This window comes from Conger conger, chromosome 3, assembly GCF_963514075.1.
Source record: "Conger conger chromosome 3, fConCon1.1, whole genome shotgun sequence".
In the NCBI taxonomy this organism is placed as follows: Eukaryota; Metazoa; Chordata; class Actinopteri; order Anguilliformes; family Congridae; genus Conger; species Conger conger.
Window position 1 is genome coordinate 81,965,284 of NC_083762.1, and position 20,069 is coordinate 81,985,352.

General features: G+C 45.6%; 2 protein-coding genes across 2 annotated transcripts; one reads left to right on the top strand and one right to left on the bottom strand.

The window, feature by feature from the left end:
* Window positions 1-5,815: 5,815 nt before the first annotated feature.
* LOC133124708 (coagulation factor VII-like) lies at window positions 5,816-11,482 on the top strand. The gene is made up of 8 exons (XM_061236130.1): window positions 5,816-5,943; window positions 6,162-6,325; window positions 6,520-6,544; window positions 6,807-6,920; window positions 7,749-7,886; window positions 8,024-8,127; window positions 8,442-8,562; window positions 10,522-11,482. The coding sequence occupies exons 1-8, from the start codon at window positions 5,886-5,888 to the stop codon at window positions 11,181-11,183; spliced, it is 1,386 nt and encodes a 461-aa protein (XP_061092114.1). The 5' UTR covers window positions 5,816-5,885; the 3' UTR covers window positions 11,184-11,482.
* A 4,805-nt stretch (window positions 11,483-16,287) lies between these two features.
* Window positions 16,288-18,972, bottom strand: LOC133123685 (uncharacterized histidine-rich protein DDB_G0274557-like). The gene is made up of 2 exons (XM_061234163.1): window positions 18,868-18,972; window positions 16,288-16,956 (listed from the first exon to the last, which is right to left on the bottom strand). The coding sequence occupies exons 1-2, from the start codon at window positions 18,970-18,972 to the stop codon at window positions 16,288-16,290; spliced, it is 774 nt and encodes a 257-aa protein (XP_061090147.1).
* Window positions 18,973-20,069: the final 1,097 nt, after the last annotated feature.

The window sequence follows — 20,069 nt, forward strand, 5'->3', positions numbered from 1 at the left end:
ATAATTTTAACCAGGTGTGTTGGTATCGCTGCGGGCCGTCCATTTGTCAGTAGATTAGCCTTGATTTGATATTCCTTGTAAGCGATTGTAGACAATTGAAATAGGTGTGCTCAGAGCGACGCTTGCGTCACTCCGTCCCAGTTTGTGATGTTATGTTTCACCCCATCCCAGTCTGCTCTCTCCCTCAAAGACACCCCCTGCGATGTGGGCCACGGCGTCGGAACCCCTCCAACCTCAGCTACCCCCCGCTGACCCCCTGTGAGGACTTTGCGGTCACAGGGGGATTATGGAACTGCCAGTCTGCCACTCGGAAGGCTGACTTCATCCCCGCATATGCCTCCCTCCAGTCCCTACAATTCCTTGCCCTAACGGAGACCTGGATCACACCTGACAACACCGCCACTCCCGCTGCCCTCTCATCCTCCTTCTCCTTCTCGCACACTCCCCGGCCTTCCGGCCGTGGCGGTGGTACTGGTCTTTTAATTTCCCCCTCATGGAAATTCTCTGTTCTCCCCCTCTCTGACCTGTCCATATCAACTTTTGAATTCCATTCTGTTGCAGTATCCTACCCTATGAACCTTTTTATTGCAGTTATCTACCATCCTCCAGAGCCCCTGGGAAGTTTCCTTGATGAGCTAGACACCTTTCTCAGCTTCTTTCCTGAGGATGGCACCTGACTGATTCTCCTTGGAGGCAATGTCCTAGACCTTGTCTTTGTGAGGAACTGCTCATGGTCCGATTTCACGGTTACCCCTCTGCATACATCTGATCACCACTTCATCTCATTCTCCCGCTCTCTTCCTCCCCATCCTCCTCCCCCTCCTCCCTCCCACACTTCCTCAGCCTGCCGTAACCTCCACTCCCTCTCACCCTCTTCCTTTGCCACCACTGTCACCGCCCCTCTTGAATCCTTCTCCAAACTCCCCACTGACTCTACATCTGCCACCCTCCTTTCATCTCTCTCCTCCGCCTTTGACTCTTTCTGTCCCACTGTCTCAAAGCCACCTCGCACATCCCCTCCCAGTCCTTGGATATCTGACGCCCTTCGTACCTCCAGGGCCAGCCTCCGCACAGCGGAGAGGAAGTGGGGAAAATCCAGAGACCCTTCAGACCTCACAACTTACCAGTCTCTCCTGGCGGCATTCTCTTCCGCTGTCACTGCCGCCAAAGCAAAATACTATCAACACAAATTCAGAACTCCACTCCATTTTCTCCTCTCTCCTCAGCGCACCGCCTCCTCCACCTCAGTCCTCCTTCACTGCTGATGACTTTGCAGATTTTTCCAATGAGAAGGTCACAGACATCCGCAGATCCTTTTCAACCACCGCCCCCCTCTCTGTGCCCTTCCCCCCCTCTAGGCCCATCTCTTCCTTTTCCACTTTCTCCCCCCTTACAGACTCTGATGTTTCTCAACTCCTGCTCGCCCACCGCCCTACAACCTGTGCCCTTGACCCTATCCCCTCTTCTCTTCTCCAGACTATCACACCTGACATTCTCCCATTTGTCACCTCCCTTGCTAACTCCTCCCTGTCTTGTGGCTGTTTTCCAGCATCCTCCAAGAGGGCCCACATCACCCCACTGCTAAAAAAGCCTACTCTGGATCCCTCCATCATCCAGAACTACCGCCCGGTAGCTCTTCTTCCTTTTCTATCTAAAACCATAGAACGAGCCGCTTCCAGTCAACTTTCTTCTTTCTTTTCTAACAACAACCTGCTAGACCCCCATCAGTTTGGCTTCAGATCTGGCCACTCGACACAGACCGCACTCCTCTCCATCAGTGAATCACTCCATGCCGCACGAGCAGCCTCCCTCTCCTCTGTCCTCATTCTTTTAGACCTCTCTGCTGCCTTCGACACTGTGGATCACTCCATCCTCCTGTCCGCCCTGTCAGCAACGGGCATCTGTGGCACGGCCCTGGACTGGATTGAGTCCTACCTCTCTGGTCGCTCCTTCCAGGTTGCCTGGGCTGGTACGGTATCGACACCTCGGCCCCTTGCCACAGGAGTTCCCCAGGACTCAGTCCTAGGCCCACTTATTTTTTCTCTTTACACTCATTCCATTGGCCCTGTTATCACTGCACATGGTCTATCCTACCACTGCTATGCGGACGATACCCAACTCTTCATCTTATTCCCACCATTTGATACACAGGTTTCAGTATCTCTGCTTGTCTGAGTGAATTCCAGAGCTGGATGGACAACCACCATCTAAAGCTCAACCCAGGCAAGACTGAAATGATATTCATCCCTGCTATTACCTCTCCCCATCTGGATCTCTCCATTTCCCTAGGAGATACCACACTTACACCATCACCCAGTGTAAGGAACCTCGGTGTGGTGATGGACAGCAGACTGTCCCACTCCGAGAACATTGCGGCGGTGACCCGGTCATGCAGGTTCTTCCTATACAACATACGGAGAATCCACCCCTTTCTCACCCCCTACTTGACCCAGCTCCTGGTCCAAGCAATGGTTCTGTCCCACCTGGACTACTGCAACTCCCTCTTGGCTGGCCTCCCAGCATCCGCCATCAGACCCCTCCAACTCCTCCAGAATACAGCAGCTCATTTGGTCTTCAACCTTCCTAAATACTTGCATGTCACCCCCCTGCTTACTTCCCTCCACTGGCTGCCTGTCATGGCTCGCATCAAATTCAAAACACTGGTGCTAGCCTTCCAAGCAGTTAAGGGGTCTTCCCCAGCTTACCTACAAAAAATCATCAGACCCTACACCTAATTGTCTTTCTGTGATTTACTTTTTTGTGTATCAGTATTTTTAGTTTGGTTAGGTAAGCAGTGTTTGGCTAGTTAAGGGGTTTGGACATACTTTTGCGTTGTTTGTTTGTTTAAAAAAAAAAAAAAAATCTAATATGCCCTGGTCTTTATCTTTGTTGTGCAGGTAGCAGTTGAAATTGTACTTCCCTCTACGGTCTTTCAGCGCACTTATCCCTGGTTATAGGTATGCACTTTGTTGTACATCGTTCTGGATAAGAGCGTCTGCTAAATTCCATTAATGTAATGTAATGTAACCCTGTAACTGAGCTAACTGCCAAATGAAATAACCAGGCCTAGGGCAAAATTACACTATTATATTATTCCCAGGCTAGGGCGATATTTGAATGGATTTACAGTCCAATTCATGTGGCGAATTCCAACCGTGGATATGCTCAGAATTCAATCAATGTAAATGTGCACAGTCAGTCAAATCTCCAAAAACAGTTCAGCAAGGACGGACTTTTATTTTGGTAGAAAACGGTCACAAATTGAAACCCAGGCTAAAAGCGGAAGTTGTATTGGTATTGTACTTCTGTGGGATACACAAAAGAACTGTATAAGTACATTAATTATGGGGCGCCAAATGTAACGTTAATTTTAGAGGATGAAAATGCATTTCATTTCGGCGACAAAATGTTAAATGCAAAGCGATTTATTCTTTTCTTGCGCGAAATGCAGTTGTGTGTACATTTTGTGGTCTCTGGCTTCAGCGAATTTCCGTTCCTGCAGCATCTGTATGGAGATGTCTCTCAGTAGACAGTCTGCGGCTGCAGATAGACCTACTCTGTGTACGTAGCACCAGCATACGGCATTTGTGACGTTGATACACCGCTTGCGACTTCAGTACTTTCTGAGTTTCGGGTTAATGAATGTGCTGACTCGTGCCTAACAGTGTAGCAGTGTCAGTAATGACTTACAGTCTTGATACTTATGTCGCAAATAGTAAAAAAGACTCACATGTTATCTATAATAGTTTTACTAAATCGTCTACCCCTGCTGAAAAAATGCTCAAGCTAGGTTTTGAAAGAGCTGGTAGCTGCTTGACCAGTTAGACCAGCTTTTTACACAACATGGTTTGACCAGTTCAAGCTATGTTTTGAAACATTTGGAAGCTGGTATTTCAAGCAGGTCGTAGCTGGATTTTACACCAGGGACTACACCCATTCCTGGTTTTTCAACAGGGGGTGTTTGGACCACTGGGGTCCTTGAGAGGGCCAGACTCTCAAGGACTTGTGCAATGACTGAGGCTGTGTTGAAACTGCATACTAGCATACTACTCATACTTAATTTCAGGCTGATTTTCATTGAAATGTCATATGAGCAGTATGCTAAGTATGTGGTTTTGAGCTCAGCCTATAACTTAGGGTTTTTTTTTATATGACCATTTGTATCATATGACGGGTTTCCCTTTTGGCCTGGGGGGCGGTCCTTGGATCGGAAGACGTTCATAACCCCTGCTAGAATACCATGTGATGTTCATGGCTTTGAGAGTGATTATATCATTATGCTGTTTTATGAATAATTAAATCAGCTCAGAGACTCTGTGTTAAATATCTGTTTAATGTATGTCGTTTTGAGAATGATTAAATAAGTATTGATGTTGTGTGATGTTTGGCTCCCCCTGCTGGAAAAATACGGAAGTGACGGCCTTGCCCGTCGGGGAATTTAGTGCCTTATCTGTTTAGCAGAAGTGGTACTCACTCTAACCATTGGATAGCTGCTGGCGTTGCATGTTTTCGTTGCTGTTGGACTGCTGTACTGAATGGATCAATTAAAGATGTTAATCACATATTTAACCAACCTCACCTGGTTTCTTGGGTCTGAACTATTACTGAGTATAAGGTATTAAACAAGTGAGTGAGTGTGTGTGTGTGTGTGAGTGAGTGTGTGAGTGAAAGTGTGTGAGTGAGTGTGTGAGTGAGAGTGTGTGAGTGAGTGTGTGTGTGAGTGTGTGTGTGTGAGTGAGTGAGTGTGTGAGTGAGTGAGTGAGTGAGTGTGTGTGTGAGTGTGTGTGTGTGAGTGAGTGTGTGTGTGTGAGAGTGAGTGTGTGTGAGTGAGTGTGTTTGAGTGTGAGTGTGTGTGTGTGTGTGAGTGAGTGTGTGAGAGTGTGTGAGTGAGTGTGTGTGTGAGTGAGTGAGTGTGTGAGTGTGTGAGTGTGTGTGAGTGTGTTTGTGTGTGTGTGTGTGTATGTATGTGTGTGAGTGTGTGTGAGTGTGTGTGTGAGTATGTATGTGTGTGAGTGTGTGTGTGTGTGTGTGAGTGTGTGTGTGAGAGAGCCTGCACTGCGGCTGCATGTTCTGAGCCCTAAATAAAACACCCAAATAAATGTTAATCTTTTTGGAAATGAAGAAAATCTCTGCAGTCACACGGTAATGCAGCGGCCTGCAGGGGGTTAATGGATAACAAACCGCCAAATCAGAGCCCGTCATATCCACTGCAGAACTGCGTGCAGTTTGAAACAGCAGGTGTAAACCTGGAGCTTCGGTGAAATGTGATTATTATTAAGAACCTAATTTCACCAATTGTGTGACTCTGTTACTGGATAAATCTATGGACTAATGCGCTGTAACAGCACCACATAACACCATGCATGCACACGCTGTCTAAATGTCACTATAACTGTACACCAAAGGAAAATAGCGTTATACTACTGTACATCCATCCACATGCATCTACTGTTACACAAATCTCTACTCTGAGAAAATTCCAACCAGTGTTGACCTTAATTGATTCCCGTATTTGCCATCAGAAAACTTTGGACCCCACTGAACTGCCTAAAAAAAAAAAACAACGAGGTGAGCATAAGTGTAAACATCTCGTTTCAAAATTGAAAAGGCTGACCTAGGTCATCCTAAGTTTTTCAATGAATAAATAGCAAGTTAATAATACGCTGTTGACCCAGGTGTTCATATCATGCATGGTTTAAATCTTTAGTTAAAATTTCCGTCGTGTTCTTTGTTTGAGTCATGCACTCTCGGAGATCCATATCGTCAGCAGTTGAGAGGGTGGCCTCCACACAGAGATATCGATCTCGGTACACGGCGTGGGCGGTCCGGACGAACAGTGCCAATTAAACATGTAGAGATTTCAAACCGAAGCTCATTCCATCACGATGTTGCGGGCTTCACTCTTGGTGACTCTGGCATTTTCTTTCAGCGCATCAGCCTCAGGTACGTCTAACACAACCATTCGTTTTGATTTGAATAAGAGTGAAATCTACTACGATGAAGCAAAGAATGCAGCCCAATAACTGGTGGATGGTAGCCACGCTGTTAAATAAGTAAATAAATAGCAAATAACTGTACACGAAATGAATACATAATTGTACACCAAGACGACTTTTAAATAGATATTAGGAAGAAAGCTCTCTTGCTCCCCCGACCCACAGTGTTCGTGCGCAAGGATGACGCGCACGGCGTGCTGCAGCGCTCCAGGCGCGGTAACTCGGGCTACCTGGAGGAGTTCAAACAGGGGAACCTGGAGCGCGAGTGCGTGGAGGAGATCTGCGATTACGAGGAGGCCCGGGAGGTGTTTGAGGACGACGCGAAAACTGTACGGAAGTGTCTATCGCACAAACATTACTACGGCAAAAATGCATCTCCACTACGGCAAAATGCATCGGTTAATAAACCGATTATAATTGGGGATGGGATGAGAAAGCTGCCGTCCATCATGTTACAGGATGGCAGGGTTGTCAAAATGTATACTTTACGAAACTGATTATGACGGCATCGTCTTTTTTGCAGAGGCAATTCTGGATTACATACAATCGTGAGTATATTTCCTGTTCCGTGTCCGTGTATTATATAGAGTTGTGGTCGTGTTGTGTTGTGTAGCCCACAGCATGACGTGTTGAGTTTGTGTAGGAAAGAATGGCGAGTGTTGTATAAAGTAGCAAGGGTTGCAGGAAATTATTCAAAACATGTCAGTGCATGCATCTTTGTTTATTGTATTGAGTAAAACAGGGAGTTTTACTGTTGACCCTCTTGTGACTTGGGGGGATGTTTTTCTTTATTATTGATCGCTGGCCCAGGTCGTGACCCATGCCTGACGAATCCCTGCCAGAACAATGGCACCTGCATTTACATGGAGAACTCCTACCAGTGCCTGTGCCCTGAAGGCTTTGAGGGGAAGTACTGCCAAGAAGGTGAGACTGCAATCCACCTCCTCCTGATAACCCAGCACCTCACTATAACCTCCTCCTCCCCATACTCTAACCCAGCACCTCACTATAACCTCCTCCCCATACTCTAACCCAGCACCTCACTATAACCTCCTCCTCCCCATACTCTAACCCAGCACCTCACTATAACCTCCTCCCCATACTCTAACCCAGCACCTCACTATAACCTCCTCCCCATACTCTAACCCAGCACCTCACTATAACCTCCTCCCCATACTCTAACCCAGCACCTCACTATAACCTCCTCCCCATACTCTAACCCAGCACCTCACTATAACCTCCTCCTCATACTCTAACCCAGCACCTCACTATAACCTCCTCCTCCCCATACTCTAACCCAGCACCTCACTATAACCTCCTCCCCATACTCTAACCCAGCACCTCACTATAACCTCCTCCTCATACTCTAACCCAGCACCTCACTATAACCTCCTCCCCATACTCTAACCCAGCACCTCACTATAACCTCCTCCTCATACTCTAACCCAGCACCTCACTATAACCTCCTCCCCATACTCTAACCCAGCACCTCACTATAACCTCCTCCTCATACTCTAACCCAGCACCTCACACTATGACCCACCTCCACCTCACACAATAACCCAATTCCTGGCACTATAAGCCCCTGCTGTGCTGGTGTGGGTGGCATGCTGTAAGGCATTACTAAGACTTAGACTAAGCAGGAGACAGTCCGCCCCTGGAGCAGTGCTTAAGGGCCTTGCTGAAGGCGCTCATTCACATGCGCACGCTGCAGACGCCCACAGTCTGACAGGGCAGCACTAACCCCCCCAGCGTTCGAGGACTCTCTGAAGTGTCTGTACCTGAACGGTGGGTGTGAGCAGTTCTGCGATGGCAGCGGGCCCCGCCGCAGGTGTGCGTGTGCGGAGGGCTACGCCCTCGGAGACAACGCCAAGGACTGCATCGCCCAAGGTGAGGAGGCCTGTCACTCACAGCCCTGTCTGTCACTCACAGCCCTGTCTGTCACTCACAGCCCTGTCTGTCACTCACAGTTCTGTCTGTCAATTACAGAGCTGTCTGTCACTCACAGCTCTCCGTGTCTTACACAGTGCAGTATCCGTGTGGTAAGATCCCTGTGCTGAACCAAACGGTCCAAACAGATGTCCGAATTGTGGGTGGAAACGAATGTCCAATTGGTCACTGTCCCTGGCAGGTACAAAACACACACCTACTTCACTTAACCCAGAGATACTCAGAGAGGAAAGTGGTATAGAGTTACAGAGAGGAAAGTGGTATAGAGTTACAGAGAGGAAAGTGGTATAGAGTTACAGAGAGGAAAGTGGTATAGAGTTACAGAGAGGAAAGTGGTATAGAGTTACAGAGAGGAAAGTGGTATAGAGTTACAGAGAGGAAAGCGATGTAGAGTTACAGAGAGGAAAGCGATATAGAGTTACAGAGAGGAAAGTGGTATAGAGTTACAGAGAGGAAAGTGGTTCTGACAGAGTTCTGGGCGGGGTTGTTTTCCAGGTTCTCTTGGAGCACAATGGGGAGAATCTATGCGGAGGGGTCATAGTTCGCCCAGACTGGGTCATCACCGCCGCCCACTGTGTGCACAAGAGAGACAGCACTGGCATGATAGTGGTTGCAGGTACAGTGTGTGCGCTTGTGTCAGACAATATGTCTATGGACAATGTGAACCTGTGTGTTTTTGTGGTATTGTGATTGTATATGCAGTATACTTATATGTAATTTTATTTGGTGTGAGTATATCTTAGTATTTGTTTAGTATGTGTGTGTATGTTTGTGTGTGTGTGTGAGAGAGAGTATGTGTGTGTGTGAGTGTGTGTGGTACACTGTTGTGGATTATTCCTTACCTGTGTGAGTGTGTATAAATATAGGTGTGATTAAATGGGTGTGATTAAATGGGTATAGTTAAATGGATGTGATTAAATGGGTATAGTTAAATGGGTGTGATTAAATGGGTGTGATTAAATGGGTATAGTTAAATGGGTGTGATTAAATGGGTATAGTTAAATGGATGTGATTAAATGGGTATAGTTAAATGGGTGTGATTAAATGGGTGTGATTAAATGGGTGTGATTAAATGGGTATAGTTAAATGGATGTGATTAAATGGGTATAGTTAAATGGGTGTGATTAAATGGGTATAGTTAAATGGATGTGATTAAATGGGTATAGTTAAATGGGTGTGATTAAATGGGTGTGATTAAATGGGTATAGTTAAATGGATGTGATTAAATGGGTATAGTTAAATGGATGTGATGAAATGGGTGTGATTAAATGGGTATAGTTAAATGGGTATAGTTAAATGGGTGTAATTAAATGGGTATAGTTAAATGGGTGTGATTAAATGGGTGTGATTAAATGGGTGTGATTAAATGGGTATAGTTAAATGGATGTGATTAAATGGGTATAGTTAAATGGATGTGATTAAATGGGTGTGATTAAATGGGTATAGTTAAATGGGTATAGTTAAATGGGTGTAATTAAATGGGTATAGTTAAATGGATGTGATTAAATGGGTGTGATTAAATGGGTATAGTTAAATGGGTGTGATTAAATGGGTATAGTTAAATGGGTATAGTTAAATGGGTGTAATTAAATGGGTATAGTTAAATGGATGTGATTAAATGGGTGTGATTAAATGGGTGTGATTAAATGGGTATAGTTAAATGGGTATAGTTAAATGGGTGTGATTAAATGGGTATAGTTAAATGGGTGTGATTAAATGGGTGTGATTAAATGGGTATAGTTAAATGGGTGTGATTAAATGGGTATAGTTAAATGGGTGTGATTAAATGGGTGTAATTAAATGGGTATAGTTAAATGGGTATAGTTAAATGGGTGTAATTAAATGGGTATAGTTAAATGGGTGTAATTAAATAGGTATAGTTAAATGGATGTGATTAAATGGGTGTGATTAAATGGGTGTGATTAAATGGGTATAGTTAAATGGGTGTAATTAAATGGGTATAGTTAAATGGGTATAGTTAAATGGGTGTAATTAAATGGGTATAGTTAAATGGGTGTGATTAAATGGGTGTCATTAAATGGGTGTCATTAAATGGGTATAGTTAAATGGGTGTGATTAAATGGGTGTGATTAAATGGGTGTGATTAAATGGGTGTAGTTAAATGGGTGTGATTAAATGGGTATAGTTAAATGGGTGTGATTAAATGGATGTGATTAAATGGGTGTAATTACATGGGTATAGTTAAATGGATGTGATTAAATGGATGTGATTAAATGGGTGTTATTAAATGGGTATAGTTAAATGGGTGTGATTAAATGGGTGTGATTAAATGGGTGTAATTAAATGGGTATAGTTAAATGGGTGTGATTAAATGGGTGTGATTAAATGGGTGTAATTAAATGGGTATAGTTAAATGGATGTGATTAAATGGGTATAGTTAAATGGGTATAGTTAAATGGGTGTGATTAAATGGGTGTGATTAAATGGATGTGATTAAATGGGTATAGTTAAATGGGTATAGTTAAATGGGTGTGATTAAATGGGTATAGTTAAATGGGTGTAATTAAATGGGTATAGTTAAATGGGTGTGATTAACGTAATGACCTCTCTGCAGGGGACTCTGACCTGAGAGGGCAGGGCGGGACCGGGCAGCGGGTCCCTGTTGCCGAGGCGATGGCTCACGAGCGGTATGACGCGGTGTCGGGCGACAGCGACCTGGCTCTGCTGCGTCTGCGGAGGCCGCTGGTTTTCTCGCGGCTGGTGGCGCCCGTGTGCCTGCCCGAGCTCCAGTTCTCCCGGCGCGAGCTCTCGGCCGTGCGCTTCTCCACGCTCAGCGGCTGGGGCGGGGCCACGGCGGGGGGGAACGCCCCGCCCCCCGGCCACGCCCGCCCGCTCTCGCCCGTCCTGCGGAGGCTGGAGGTTCCGCTGATCCCCGCGGCGGAGTGCGGGCCCAGCAGCGGGGTGAACCTCACGCAGAGCATGTTCTGCGCCGGGTACATCCACGGGCCGCAGCCCTCCTGCCACGGGGACGATGGGAGCCCGCTGGTCACCACCTACCGCCACACCGCCTTCCTCACGGGCGTGGTGGGCTGGGGCCGCGGCTGCCAGGCGCCCGGCTACTACGCCATCTTCACCCGGGTCCACCACTTCCTGCCCTGGCTGCAGGACACCATGAGCGCCCCCCCCAAACCACAGGCTCCCAACACCCAAACCCCCGCCACTCAACCCCGCCCCGCAGGCCCGCCCAGAGATCCCACCCAGAGACCCCACCACTGAACCCCAGCCCAAGCCAGAGGTGGCGCCAGTGCTAGAGCAGAAACACGTGTGACTGTGTGCCATACACACACACTATCTGTACACACACACACACACACACACACTATCTGTACACACACACACACACACAGACACACACTATCTGTACACACACTATATCTGCACACACACACTTTTAAAAACACACACAAACATACATACACACAAACACACACACAACAAAAACTGTTATATTTGAAGAGCATCTGTTTTTTATAATACGAACATGTGTAATAAAACTTTATTTGGGCCACCAGTGATTATGATTTTATATATGCTGACATTTTTATAGTGCTTATATTTTTTAGGTTCTCAGACATACAGCCATTTAACCATTCAAAGGTCAAAGGTCACTTAGAGGTATGGTAAGACTACCAACTTGGTCTGTCTGACTCTATAGTAGTGCAGCTTTAAATTGGTGTCAATGGTAACTTTAGGAAGATTAATGCATAAACGTGCCAAATGTGAGTGTGTGTGTGTATGTGTGTGTGTGTGTGTGTGTGTGAGTGTGTGTGTGAGTGTGTGTGTGAGTTGGTGAGTGTGTGAGTGAGTGTGTGTGTGAGTGTGTGTGATTGAGTGTGTGTGTGTGTGAGTGTGTGTATGAGTGAGTGTGTGTGTGAGTGTGTGAGTGTGTGAGTGTGTGTGATTGAGTGTGAGTGTGTGTGTGTAAGTGTGTGTGTGTGTATGAGTTTGTGTGTGTCTATGTGTGAGTGTGTGTGTGTGTGTAATGGAGTGTGTGTGTATGTGAGTGTGAGTATGAGTGAGTGTGTGTGTGAGTGTGTGAGTGTGTGAGTGTGTGTATGAGTTTGTGTGTGTGAGTGTGTGAGTGTGTGTGTGTGTGTAATGGAGTGTGTGTGTGTGTGAGTGTGTGTGTGAGTGTGTGTGTATGTGAGTGTGAGTATGAGTGAGTGTGTGTGTGAGTGTGTGAGTGTGTGAGTGTGTGTGTGTGTGTGAGTGTGTGTGTGTATGTGTGAGTGTGTGTGTGAGTGTGTATCTGTGTGCCACCAGAGGGCCCCAGAGTCTTACCCACTTTACACTCTAATGTTCTGTTATGCTGTTGTGAGTCGGTGAAAGTGGAAAGTGACTGTGGAAAGGGCATATAGGGGAAATAGAGCATTACTGCATATATATGCAGTAAGGATGTAATGTAAAACATTCAGTTTGGTAAACTAGTTCATGAAAGTTCACATAGTCATAGTCATAGTCATAGTCATCCCAATCACAGAAGTAATCAACAAAATTAAAAATTAAAAATTCAGAGAAAACCCCCACACCCAGAGACTATTCCCCGTGCACAGCCCCCACACCCAGAGACTATTCCCCCTGCACAGCCCCCACACCCAGAGACTATTCCCCCTGCACAACCCCCACACCCAGAGACTATTCCCTCTGTACAACCCCCACACCCAGAGACTATTCCCCCTGCATCACCCCCACACACACAGACTATTCCCCCTGCACAGCCCCCACACCCAGAGACTATTCCCCCTGCACAACCCCCACACCCAGAGACTATTCCCCCTGCACAACCACCACACCCAGAGACTATTCCCCCTGCATGAATATCATTTCAGTCTTACCTGGGTTGAGCTTTAGATGGTGGTTGTTCATCCAGCTCTGGATAAAATAAAATAAAAATAAAATCACTGGCAAGCAGAGATACGGGCTGAAACCTGTGTGTCAGATGGTGGGAACAAGATGAAGAGTTGAGTATTGTCCACATAGCTGTGGTAGGATAGACCATGGGCAGTGATAACAGGGCCAAGGAAACGGGAGTGTAAAGAGAGAAAAGAAGCGGGCCTAGGACTGAGCCCTGGCGACCAGAATGGTAGGACTCGATCCAGTCCAGGGCTGTGCTACAGATCCCTGTTGCTGACAAGGAGGACAGGAGGATGGAGTGATCCACAGTGTCGAAGGCAGCAGAGAGGTCTACAAGAATGAGGACAGAGGAGAGGGAGACTGCTTGTCCGACATGGAGGGATCCAGGGTGGGTTTTTTTAGTAGCGGGGTGATGTGGGCCCTCCTGGAGGATGATGGAAAACTGCCAGAAGACAGGGAAGAGTTCACAAGGGAGGTGACAAATGGGAGAATGTCAGGTGTGATAGTCTGGAGGAGAGGAGAGGGGATAGGGTCAAGGGCACAGGTTGTAGGGCGATGGGAGAGCAGGAGTTCAGAAACATCAGAGTCTGTCAGGGCTAGAGATACTGAAAGGAGATACTGAAAGCTTTCTTATACCTGCACCAAGGAAGCGATTGATCACATTCTGATTCTAATCAGAAACACATGTGAAACCATTTGTCCCAGAAATGATGGTGCCCTGAAATTTACATTTACATTTACATTTTAGTCATTTGGCAGACGCTTTTAATCCAAAGCGACTTACAAGTGCATAGGTTCTACCACAAGTCAAAGCATCACATCCAGAGCTAGAAAAATACACCTGGACTGCTGTTCTAAACATATAGTCGTCATCATAAGTGCAAATTTTTTTTTTTTTTTTTTTTTTTTTTTTTTTTTTGGGGGGGGGGGGGGGGGATTTAGACAGGGATAGGGGTATCAGAAGGGGGGGGGCGGGGTAAATCAGGAGGGGGGACTAAGGTAGAGTTTGAACAGGTGTGTTTTGAGTCTGCGTCGAAATAGGGGGAGGGATTCTGCTGTCCTGACAGTGGTAGGCAAGTCATTCCACCACTGAGGAACCAGAACGGAAAACAGGCGTGAACGTGCAGCTCGACCGCCAGGTGCCCGTAGAGAGGGAATCGTAAGGCGACCAGAGCTGGCAGACCGGAGTGGTCTAGCTGGGGAGTAGGGAGTGATCAGGGATTGTATGTAATGTGGGGCAGTCCCCTTAGCAGCCTGAAATGCCAACACTAGGGCCTTGAATCGGATGCGTGCGGCAATAGGAAGCCAGTGGAGGCCATGTAAATGTAAATGTAATGTAAATGAAATGAAATGAAATGAAATGAAATGTAAATATGTGGGCGTGGGGGTGGGGTAGCTATAAGCAATGGCACACATGGGGTTTCTGCCTGATAGCGTTAGAGGTGTTGTTGTTTATGAAAACACAGAGAAGGTCATTCCTGAACTGAGAGATCCAGTAAATTTTTACAGTTTTCTTCACTTTGACTCCCTTATGGGGGGGGGGGGGGGGGGGGGGCGTTCAAGGGGGGGTCTCACGGCATGTGATTGGATCACTTATGGCAGATCCAGGGTCAGTTTTCCCAAATACATTATAGACATAGATGACATAACATGAATAATCAGGCTGGATCCAAATCAGCTCTGTACCATTTCACTATTATGAAAAAAACGAACTATGACATGTCAAAATTATTATGCATTTAGGGGTTGAGAATTATTGATTGTACATTGGACAAAGGGCCAAACTATCGTACAAATATGATAATTATTGTACATCTCTCTATTGTACTGCAACTCTGTGCAGCAAACATACTTAAGATACAGTTAAGCAAAAATCTCTGACTAAATTTTGGTGACTTTTCAGGGGAGGCAATTATTGCCACCCCTAGAAATTCCTATGATCAAAATGTAATATAAATATGTCAACATTTCTGTTTTATCTTTCAAGTTCATCTGAGTCCTTAAGAAACCCTTAACTGGCCTCTCATGACTTTCAGTTTCACTGCGGTATAAATATGACCGAACGCATGGGCCGAATTCAGCCTGTGAGCTCAGGCATACTTTAGGTGTTTAAACAGGAAGTGACATTATTTTCAGTTACACTCAGTTCCAGTTTGACATGGGACCTGTCTGTGGTGAGCATGAGGGTGAGAGAAATTTCCAATTTACTCTCAAAACCAAACCATTGAGAAATATCATCATAATATTACTTACGTGTTTATTCCAATTTACTCTCTGCTCTTGTTCATTGTTTTGCCATAAAAAGCTGAATTGTATTTGCTCAAGCTTGACGCTTGATGACTGTTAATTATTTTTTTTACAGACATGAGGAAATGATGAAACGTGTATTAAAAACGTATAATATAAAGTTAAATAAATATAATGTTGAGGAATCTGTTTCATGTTTCATGTGGTTAAAAGACGACACATCAAGACAAAAAGATGACCTTATATGTGGGCTGAAAAGTAGCCTGAGCACAAATGGTAAATGGTTGCCATTTATATAGATGGTAAATGGTTGCCATTTATATACACAAAAACGTTACACAATGTTCACGAGCTGTATATGTATATGTAGAAGTTTATTTTATGTAGCAAAATATAAAAGTAGAGCAATTACAGATTACAGTTTTTTACAATCACTTTGACGCTAATTTCAGAACCTTGAGGTAATTTTTCAAAACTGTAGACACTAAACTCAAATATAATAATCAAATAATTTTTCAAAACTCGAAACACTTTTTATAGACATAAACCAAAAATAATTTGATCATTGAACCAAATCACTTGCTCGCAATGACTCAACTTAACTTCAAAGTATTAGCATTTCAAAATGAAATACACACATTATATTTGAAAATACTGTCTTTTCATTCATTACAATGAATCTAACGAGCAATGTATCCAACTACTAAAAATTATAAGTAAGTGTGACATTACTCCTGAAGCATAGTTTTATGGAAACGGATTACTGTTACAATATTCCATGTTTAGATCATGAATGTTTTAGGAGGACGAAGTCTATTGACACCAATTACTTTGGAACAGTTTAATCACATAATCATTGAATGTAATATTGCATCACCATCCTTTGTCACAGGGGTTTTCAACCTTTTTTGACATGCACATTTGAGCTGGTGGTCAAATGACTGATGATTGATGTTAGATAGTGCTAAGAGCAGGAGTAATGTTGTATCCACCTGCAACAACATGGAGCAGTCAGATGATCCATGTTAGAATGGAGATCAAGCAGTGAGAGGAGGAGGAAGAGGAGGAAGAGGTGATCAATGGAATGGCAGACGACAAGTACTCTTTCAGAGAGGTGTCTTTGTTTCTGATCTTAGAGGTGGGAGGGTGGGAGGGTGGGGGGTTGTCCTGGTCACTGCAGTTCAGGATTTTTTCCCACTTTGTACCTATAATGTTGTTGCTATACCCTCTGGGTGTGGGGGGTGTGCAGGGGGAATAGTCTCTGGGTGTGGGGGTTGTGCAGGGGGAATAGTCTCTGGGTGTGGGGGCTGTGCAGGTGGAATAGTCTCTGGGTGTGGGGGCTGTGCAGGGGGAATAGTCTCTGGGTGTGGGGGCTGTGCAGGTGGAATAGTCTCTGGGTGTGGGGGTTGTGCAGGGGGAATAGTCTCTGGGTGTGGGGGCTGTGCAGGTGGAATAGTCTCTGGGTGTGGGGGCTGTGCAGGGGTAATAGTCTCTGGGTGTGGGGGCTGTGCAGGGGGAATAGTCTCTGGAGGTGGGGGCTGTGCAGGGGGAATAGTCTCTGGGTGTGGGGGCTGTGCAGGTGGAATAGTCTCTGGGTGTGGGGGCTGTGCAGGGGGAATAGTCTCTGGAGGTGGGTGCTGTGCATGGGGAATAGTCTCTGGGTGTGGGGGTTGTGCAGGGGGAATAGTCTCTGGGTGTGGGGGTTGTGCAGGGGGAATAGTCTCTGGGTGTGGGGGCTGTGCAGGTGGAATAGTCTCTGGGTGTGGGGGCTGTGCAGGGGGAATAGTCTCTGGAGGTGGGGGCTGTGCATGGGGAATAGTCTCTGGGTGTGGGGGTTGTGCAGGGGGAATAGTCTCTGGGTGTGGGGGTTGTGCAGGTGGGATAGTCTCTGTGGGCCAGAGGAACTGGGCAGGTTCAGCTTGAGCAGGAAGATCAGAGGCAGATTGTGATGAGAGAGTTGAGCTAGAATCTGTGTCAGGCATCTCTACACTCACTGTTGGCTGTTGACTGCTCTGTTGGTCTTGTGTATAAAGTTCTTTAGCCTTTTCTTGTGCTCGTTTGCGCTGTTCCTCTCTCAAAATGGCATCCATTTCTTCTTCAATGTAGTTTTCACACAGAGACTTTTTCCATTCCCAACAAGTTTTGGCAGTGTACAGCATGGTTAAGAGCACTATGATACCGAGGCCACAAGCCTGGAAAGACAGGGAATATTTATTTTTACCATTATTATTTTCATGATGATTATGATTATTGTTAGTCAGAGCAGCAGTAGGAGCCACAGTAATAGTAGTAGCAGTAGCAGTGCCAGTAGCAGTAGCAGTGGCAGTAGCAGCAGCAGTAGCAGTGGCAGTAGCAGTGGCAGTAGCAGCAGTAGCAGTAGCAGCAGCAGTAGCAGTAGCAGTAGCAGCAGCAGCAGTAGTAGCAGTAGCAGCAGCAGCAGTAGTAGCAGTAGCAGCAGCAGTAGCAGTGGCAGTAGCAGTAGCAGCAGTAGTAGCAGTAGCAGCAGCAGTAGCAGCAGCAGTAGCAGTAGCAGCAGCAGTAGCAGCAGCAGTAGCAGTAGCAGCAGTAGTAGCAGTAGCAGTAGCAGTGGCAGTAGTAGTAGCAGTAGTAGCAGCAGCAGGAGCAGTAGCAGTAGCAGTAGCAGCAGCAGTAGCAGTAGTAGTAGTAGTAGTAGCAGCAGCAGTAGCAGTAGTAGTAGTAGTAGTAGCAGCAGCAGTAGCAGCAGCAGTAGTAGCAGTGGCAGTAGCAGCAGCAGGAGCAGTAGCAGTAGCAGTAGCAGCAGCAGTAGCAGTATTAGCAGTAGCAGCAGTAGCAGTATTAGCAGTAGCAGCAGCAGTAGTAGTAGTAGCAGTATTAGCAGTAGCAGTATTAGCAGTAGCAGCAGCAGTAGCAGCAGTAGCAGTATTAGCAGTAGCAGCAGCAGTAGCAGCAGTAGCAGTATTAGCAGTAGCAGCAGTAGCAGTATTAGCAGTAGCAGCAGCAGTAGTAGTAGTAGCAGTATTAGCAGTAGCAGTATTAGCAGTAGCAGCAGCAGTAGCAGCAGTAGCAGTATTAGCAGTAGCAGCAGCAGTAGCAGCAGTAGCAGATGACCTTGTGCTGTGGTGGCACTGAGCTACAAAACCGCGGTCTGATATGATTCATAAAACATCAGCTTCAGTAGTCACTTTCCACACAGACCATTTAACTGGCATTATTTGTGTTTGTAGTCGGCTAACTTTAGCAACACGTTAGCTAGCGGTGATGCTTACCACCTGTGGACTTCAATCAGCTCTCCCTGCACAATTCTGCAACATATGCACACACACTCACAAATACATCATAAACACACTCACAGATACATCTTAAGCACTCACAGATACATCTTAAGCACACACACTCACAGATACATCTTAAGCACACACACACACTCACAAATACATCATAAACACACACACTCACAGATACATCATAAGCACACACACTCACAGATACATCATAAGCACACACACTCACAAATACATAATTTAAAATATTAGTACTGTAGGGTGGGGCCCAGCTGTCTTGGCCAGATGTCTCCTTCTATTGGACCATAGAGTGTATGAGTTCAGTGCATTGGACCATAGAACGTATAACACATGTTTTTCAGGTACAGAACAGATATAAAAAGGCCCACACTCAGAAGAGGCCCAAGCAGTTTTTTTAATAATAACCACAAAAACAAGACAGATTTTGGACACAGACACAGGTTGCCAGTGTATCACAATAATGACATGTTTATTTTGCCATGAGAAGGTGAAAATCCTTGAAAAATAATACTCACGCGAGATAAGTTCATGTAGTAGTTAATGACCTTTTGCTGTTCAGGGTTCTGTTTGTCCGTTTCCTCGCAGGCGTCCTGCCTGTTGTTCGTGATGTTGGTGGCCATGAAACACACTACCACCTCTCCATCTGTCAGCACTGACATTACCCACACAAGGCCTAGGAACAGGCCATTGAGCAGTGAGGAAAAGTGGAAACACGTCCTGCAGCCATGTCGCTTGCATTACCTCGTACAACGAGGGTCCATCAGCGTCACAACCCAAATCACTATGAGGAATGGTACAACCATATATAACACACAGAAAATGATGTTATATGTATATTCACAGGGACACACAAAGTCCAGTTTGAAAATGTACTGGAACATGATGAAGCCTATCACCATGGCAACAGCTGCTCCTGGAGTCGTCAGAAGGTTCTGAAGCGTCTTGAGAGAGAAGATTGGATGTTCTGGATGCATCACTGCTCCTGCTGTTACTGGTCCTGCTGTTACTGGTCCTGCTGTTACTGCTGCTGTTTCTGCTCCTGCTGCTGCTGCTGTTATTGTTGTTGTGTGTTTGATAGTGAAAGTGCAGAATCGTTTAAATAAGTGCCACCAAATGCCACTTGAGGCGGTGCCATAGCAAACGGTGAAAAGGGGAATGATGGGAAAGTATCGAGATGTAACTGGTCTGAACACGCCAGTGTAATTTATATTCATACCTGCAAACTGCTTTTTTATTGAAACTTAGATATGCCGCAGGCTAACATGCTCCAACATACAATACGAAATTAAACTAAAAAAACTAAAACCACAAGTACATCGCAGTAAACACTTAACATACAGGTATAGTGCAGTACACACTAACATACAGGTACAGCACAGTACACACTAACATACAGGTATAGCACAGTACACACTAACATACAGGTACAGCACAGTACACACTAACATACAGGTATAGCACAGTACACACTAACATACAGGTATAGCACAGTACACACTTAACATACAGGTATAGCACAGTACACACTAACATACAGGTATAGCACAGTACACACTTAACATACAGGTATAGCACAGTAAACACTTAACATACAGGTACAGCACAGTACACACTAACATACAGGTACAGCACAGTATACACTAACATACAGGAATAGCACAGTACACACTAACATACAGGTACATCCCAGTAAACACTTAACATACAGGTATAGTGC

Excerpts from the sequence above, each read along its gene's own strand:
- LOC133124708 (XM_061236130.1), top strand. The coding sequence starts at position 5,886 with ATGTTGCGGGCTTCACTCTTGGTGACTCTGGCATTTTCTTTCAGCGCA. Across the intron at positions 5,944-6,161 it reads TTTCAGCGCATCAGCCTCAG|TGTTCGTGCGCAAGGATGAC; the intron begins GTACGTCTAACA and ends CCCGACCCACAG. Across the intron at positions 6,326-6,519 it reads TTGAGGACGACGCGAAAACT|AGGCAATTCTGGATTACATA; the intron begins GTACGGAAGTGT and ends TCTTTTTTGCAG.
- LOC133123685 (XM_061234163.1), bottom strand. The coding sequence starts at position 18,972 with ATGGCCACCAACATCACGAACAACAGGCAGGACGCCTGCGAGGAAACG. Across the intron at positions 16,957-18,867 it reads ACTACATGAACTTATCTCGC|AGACTATCCCACCTGCACAA; the intron begins GTGAGTATTATT and ends TCTGGCCCACAG.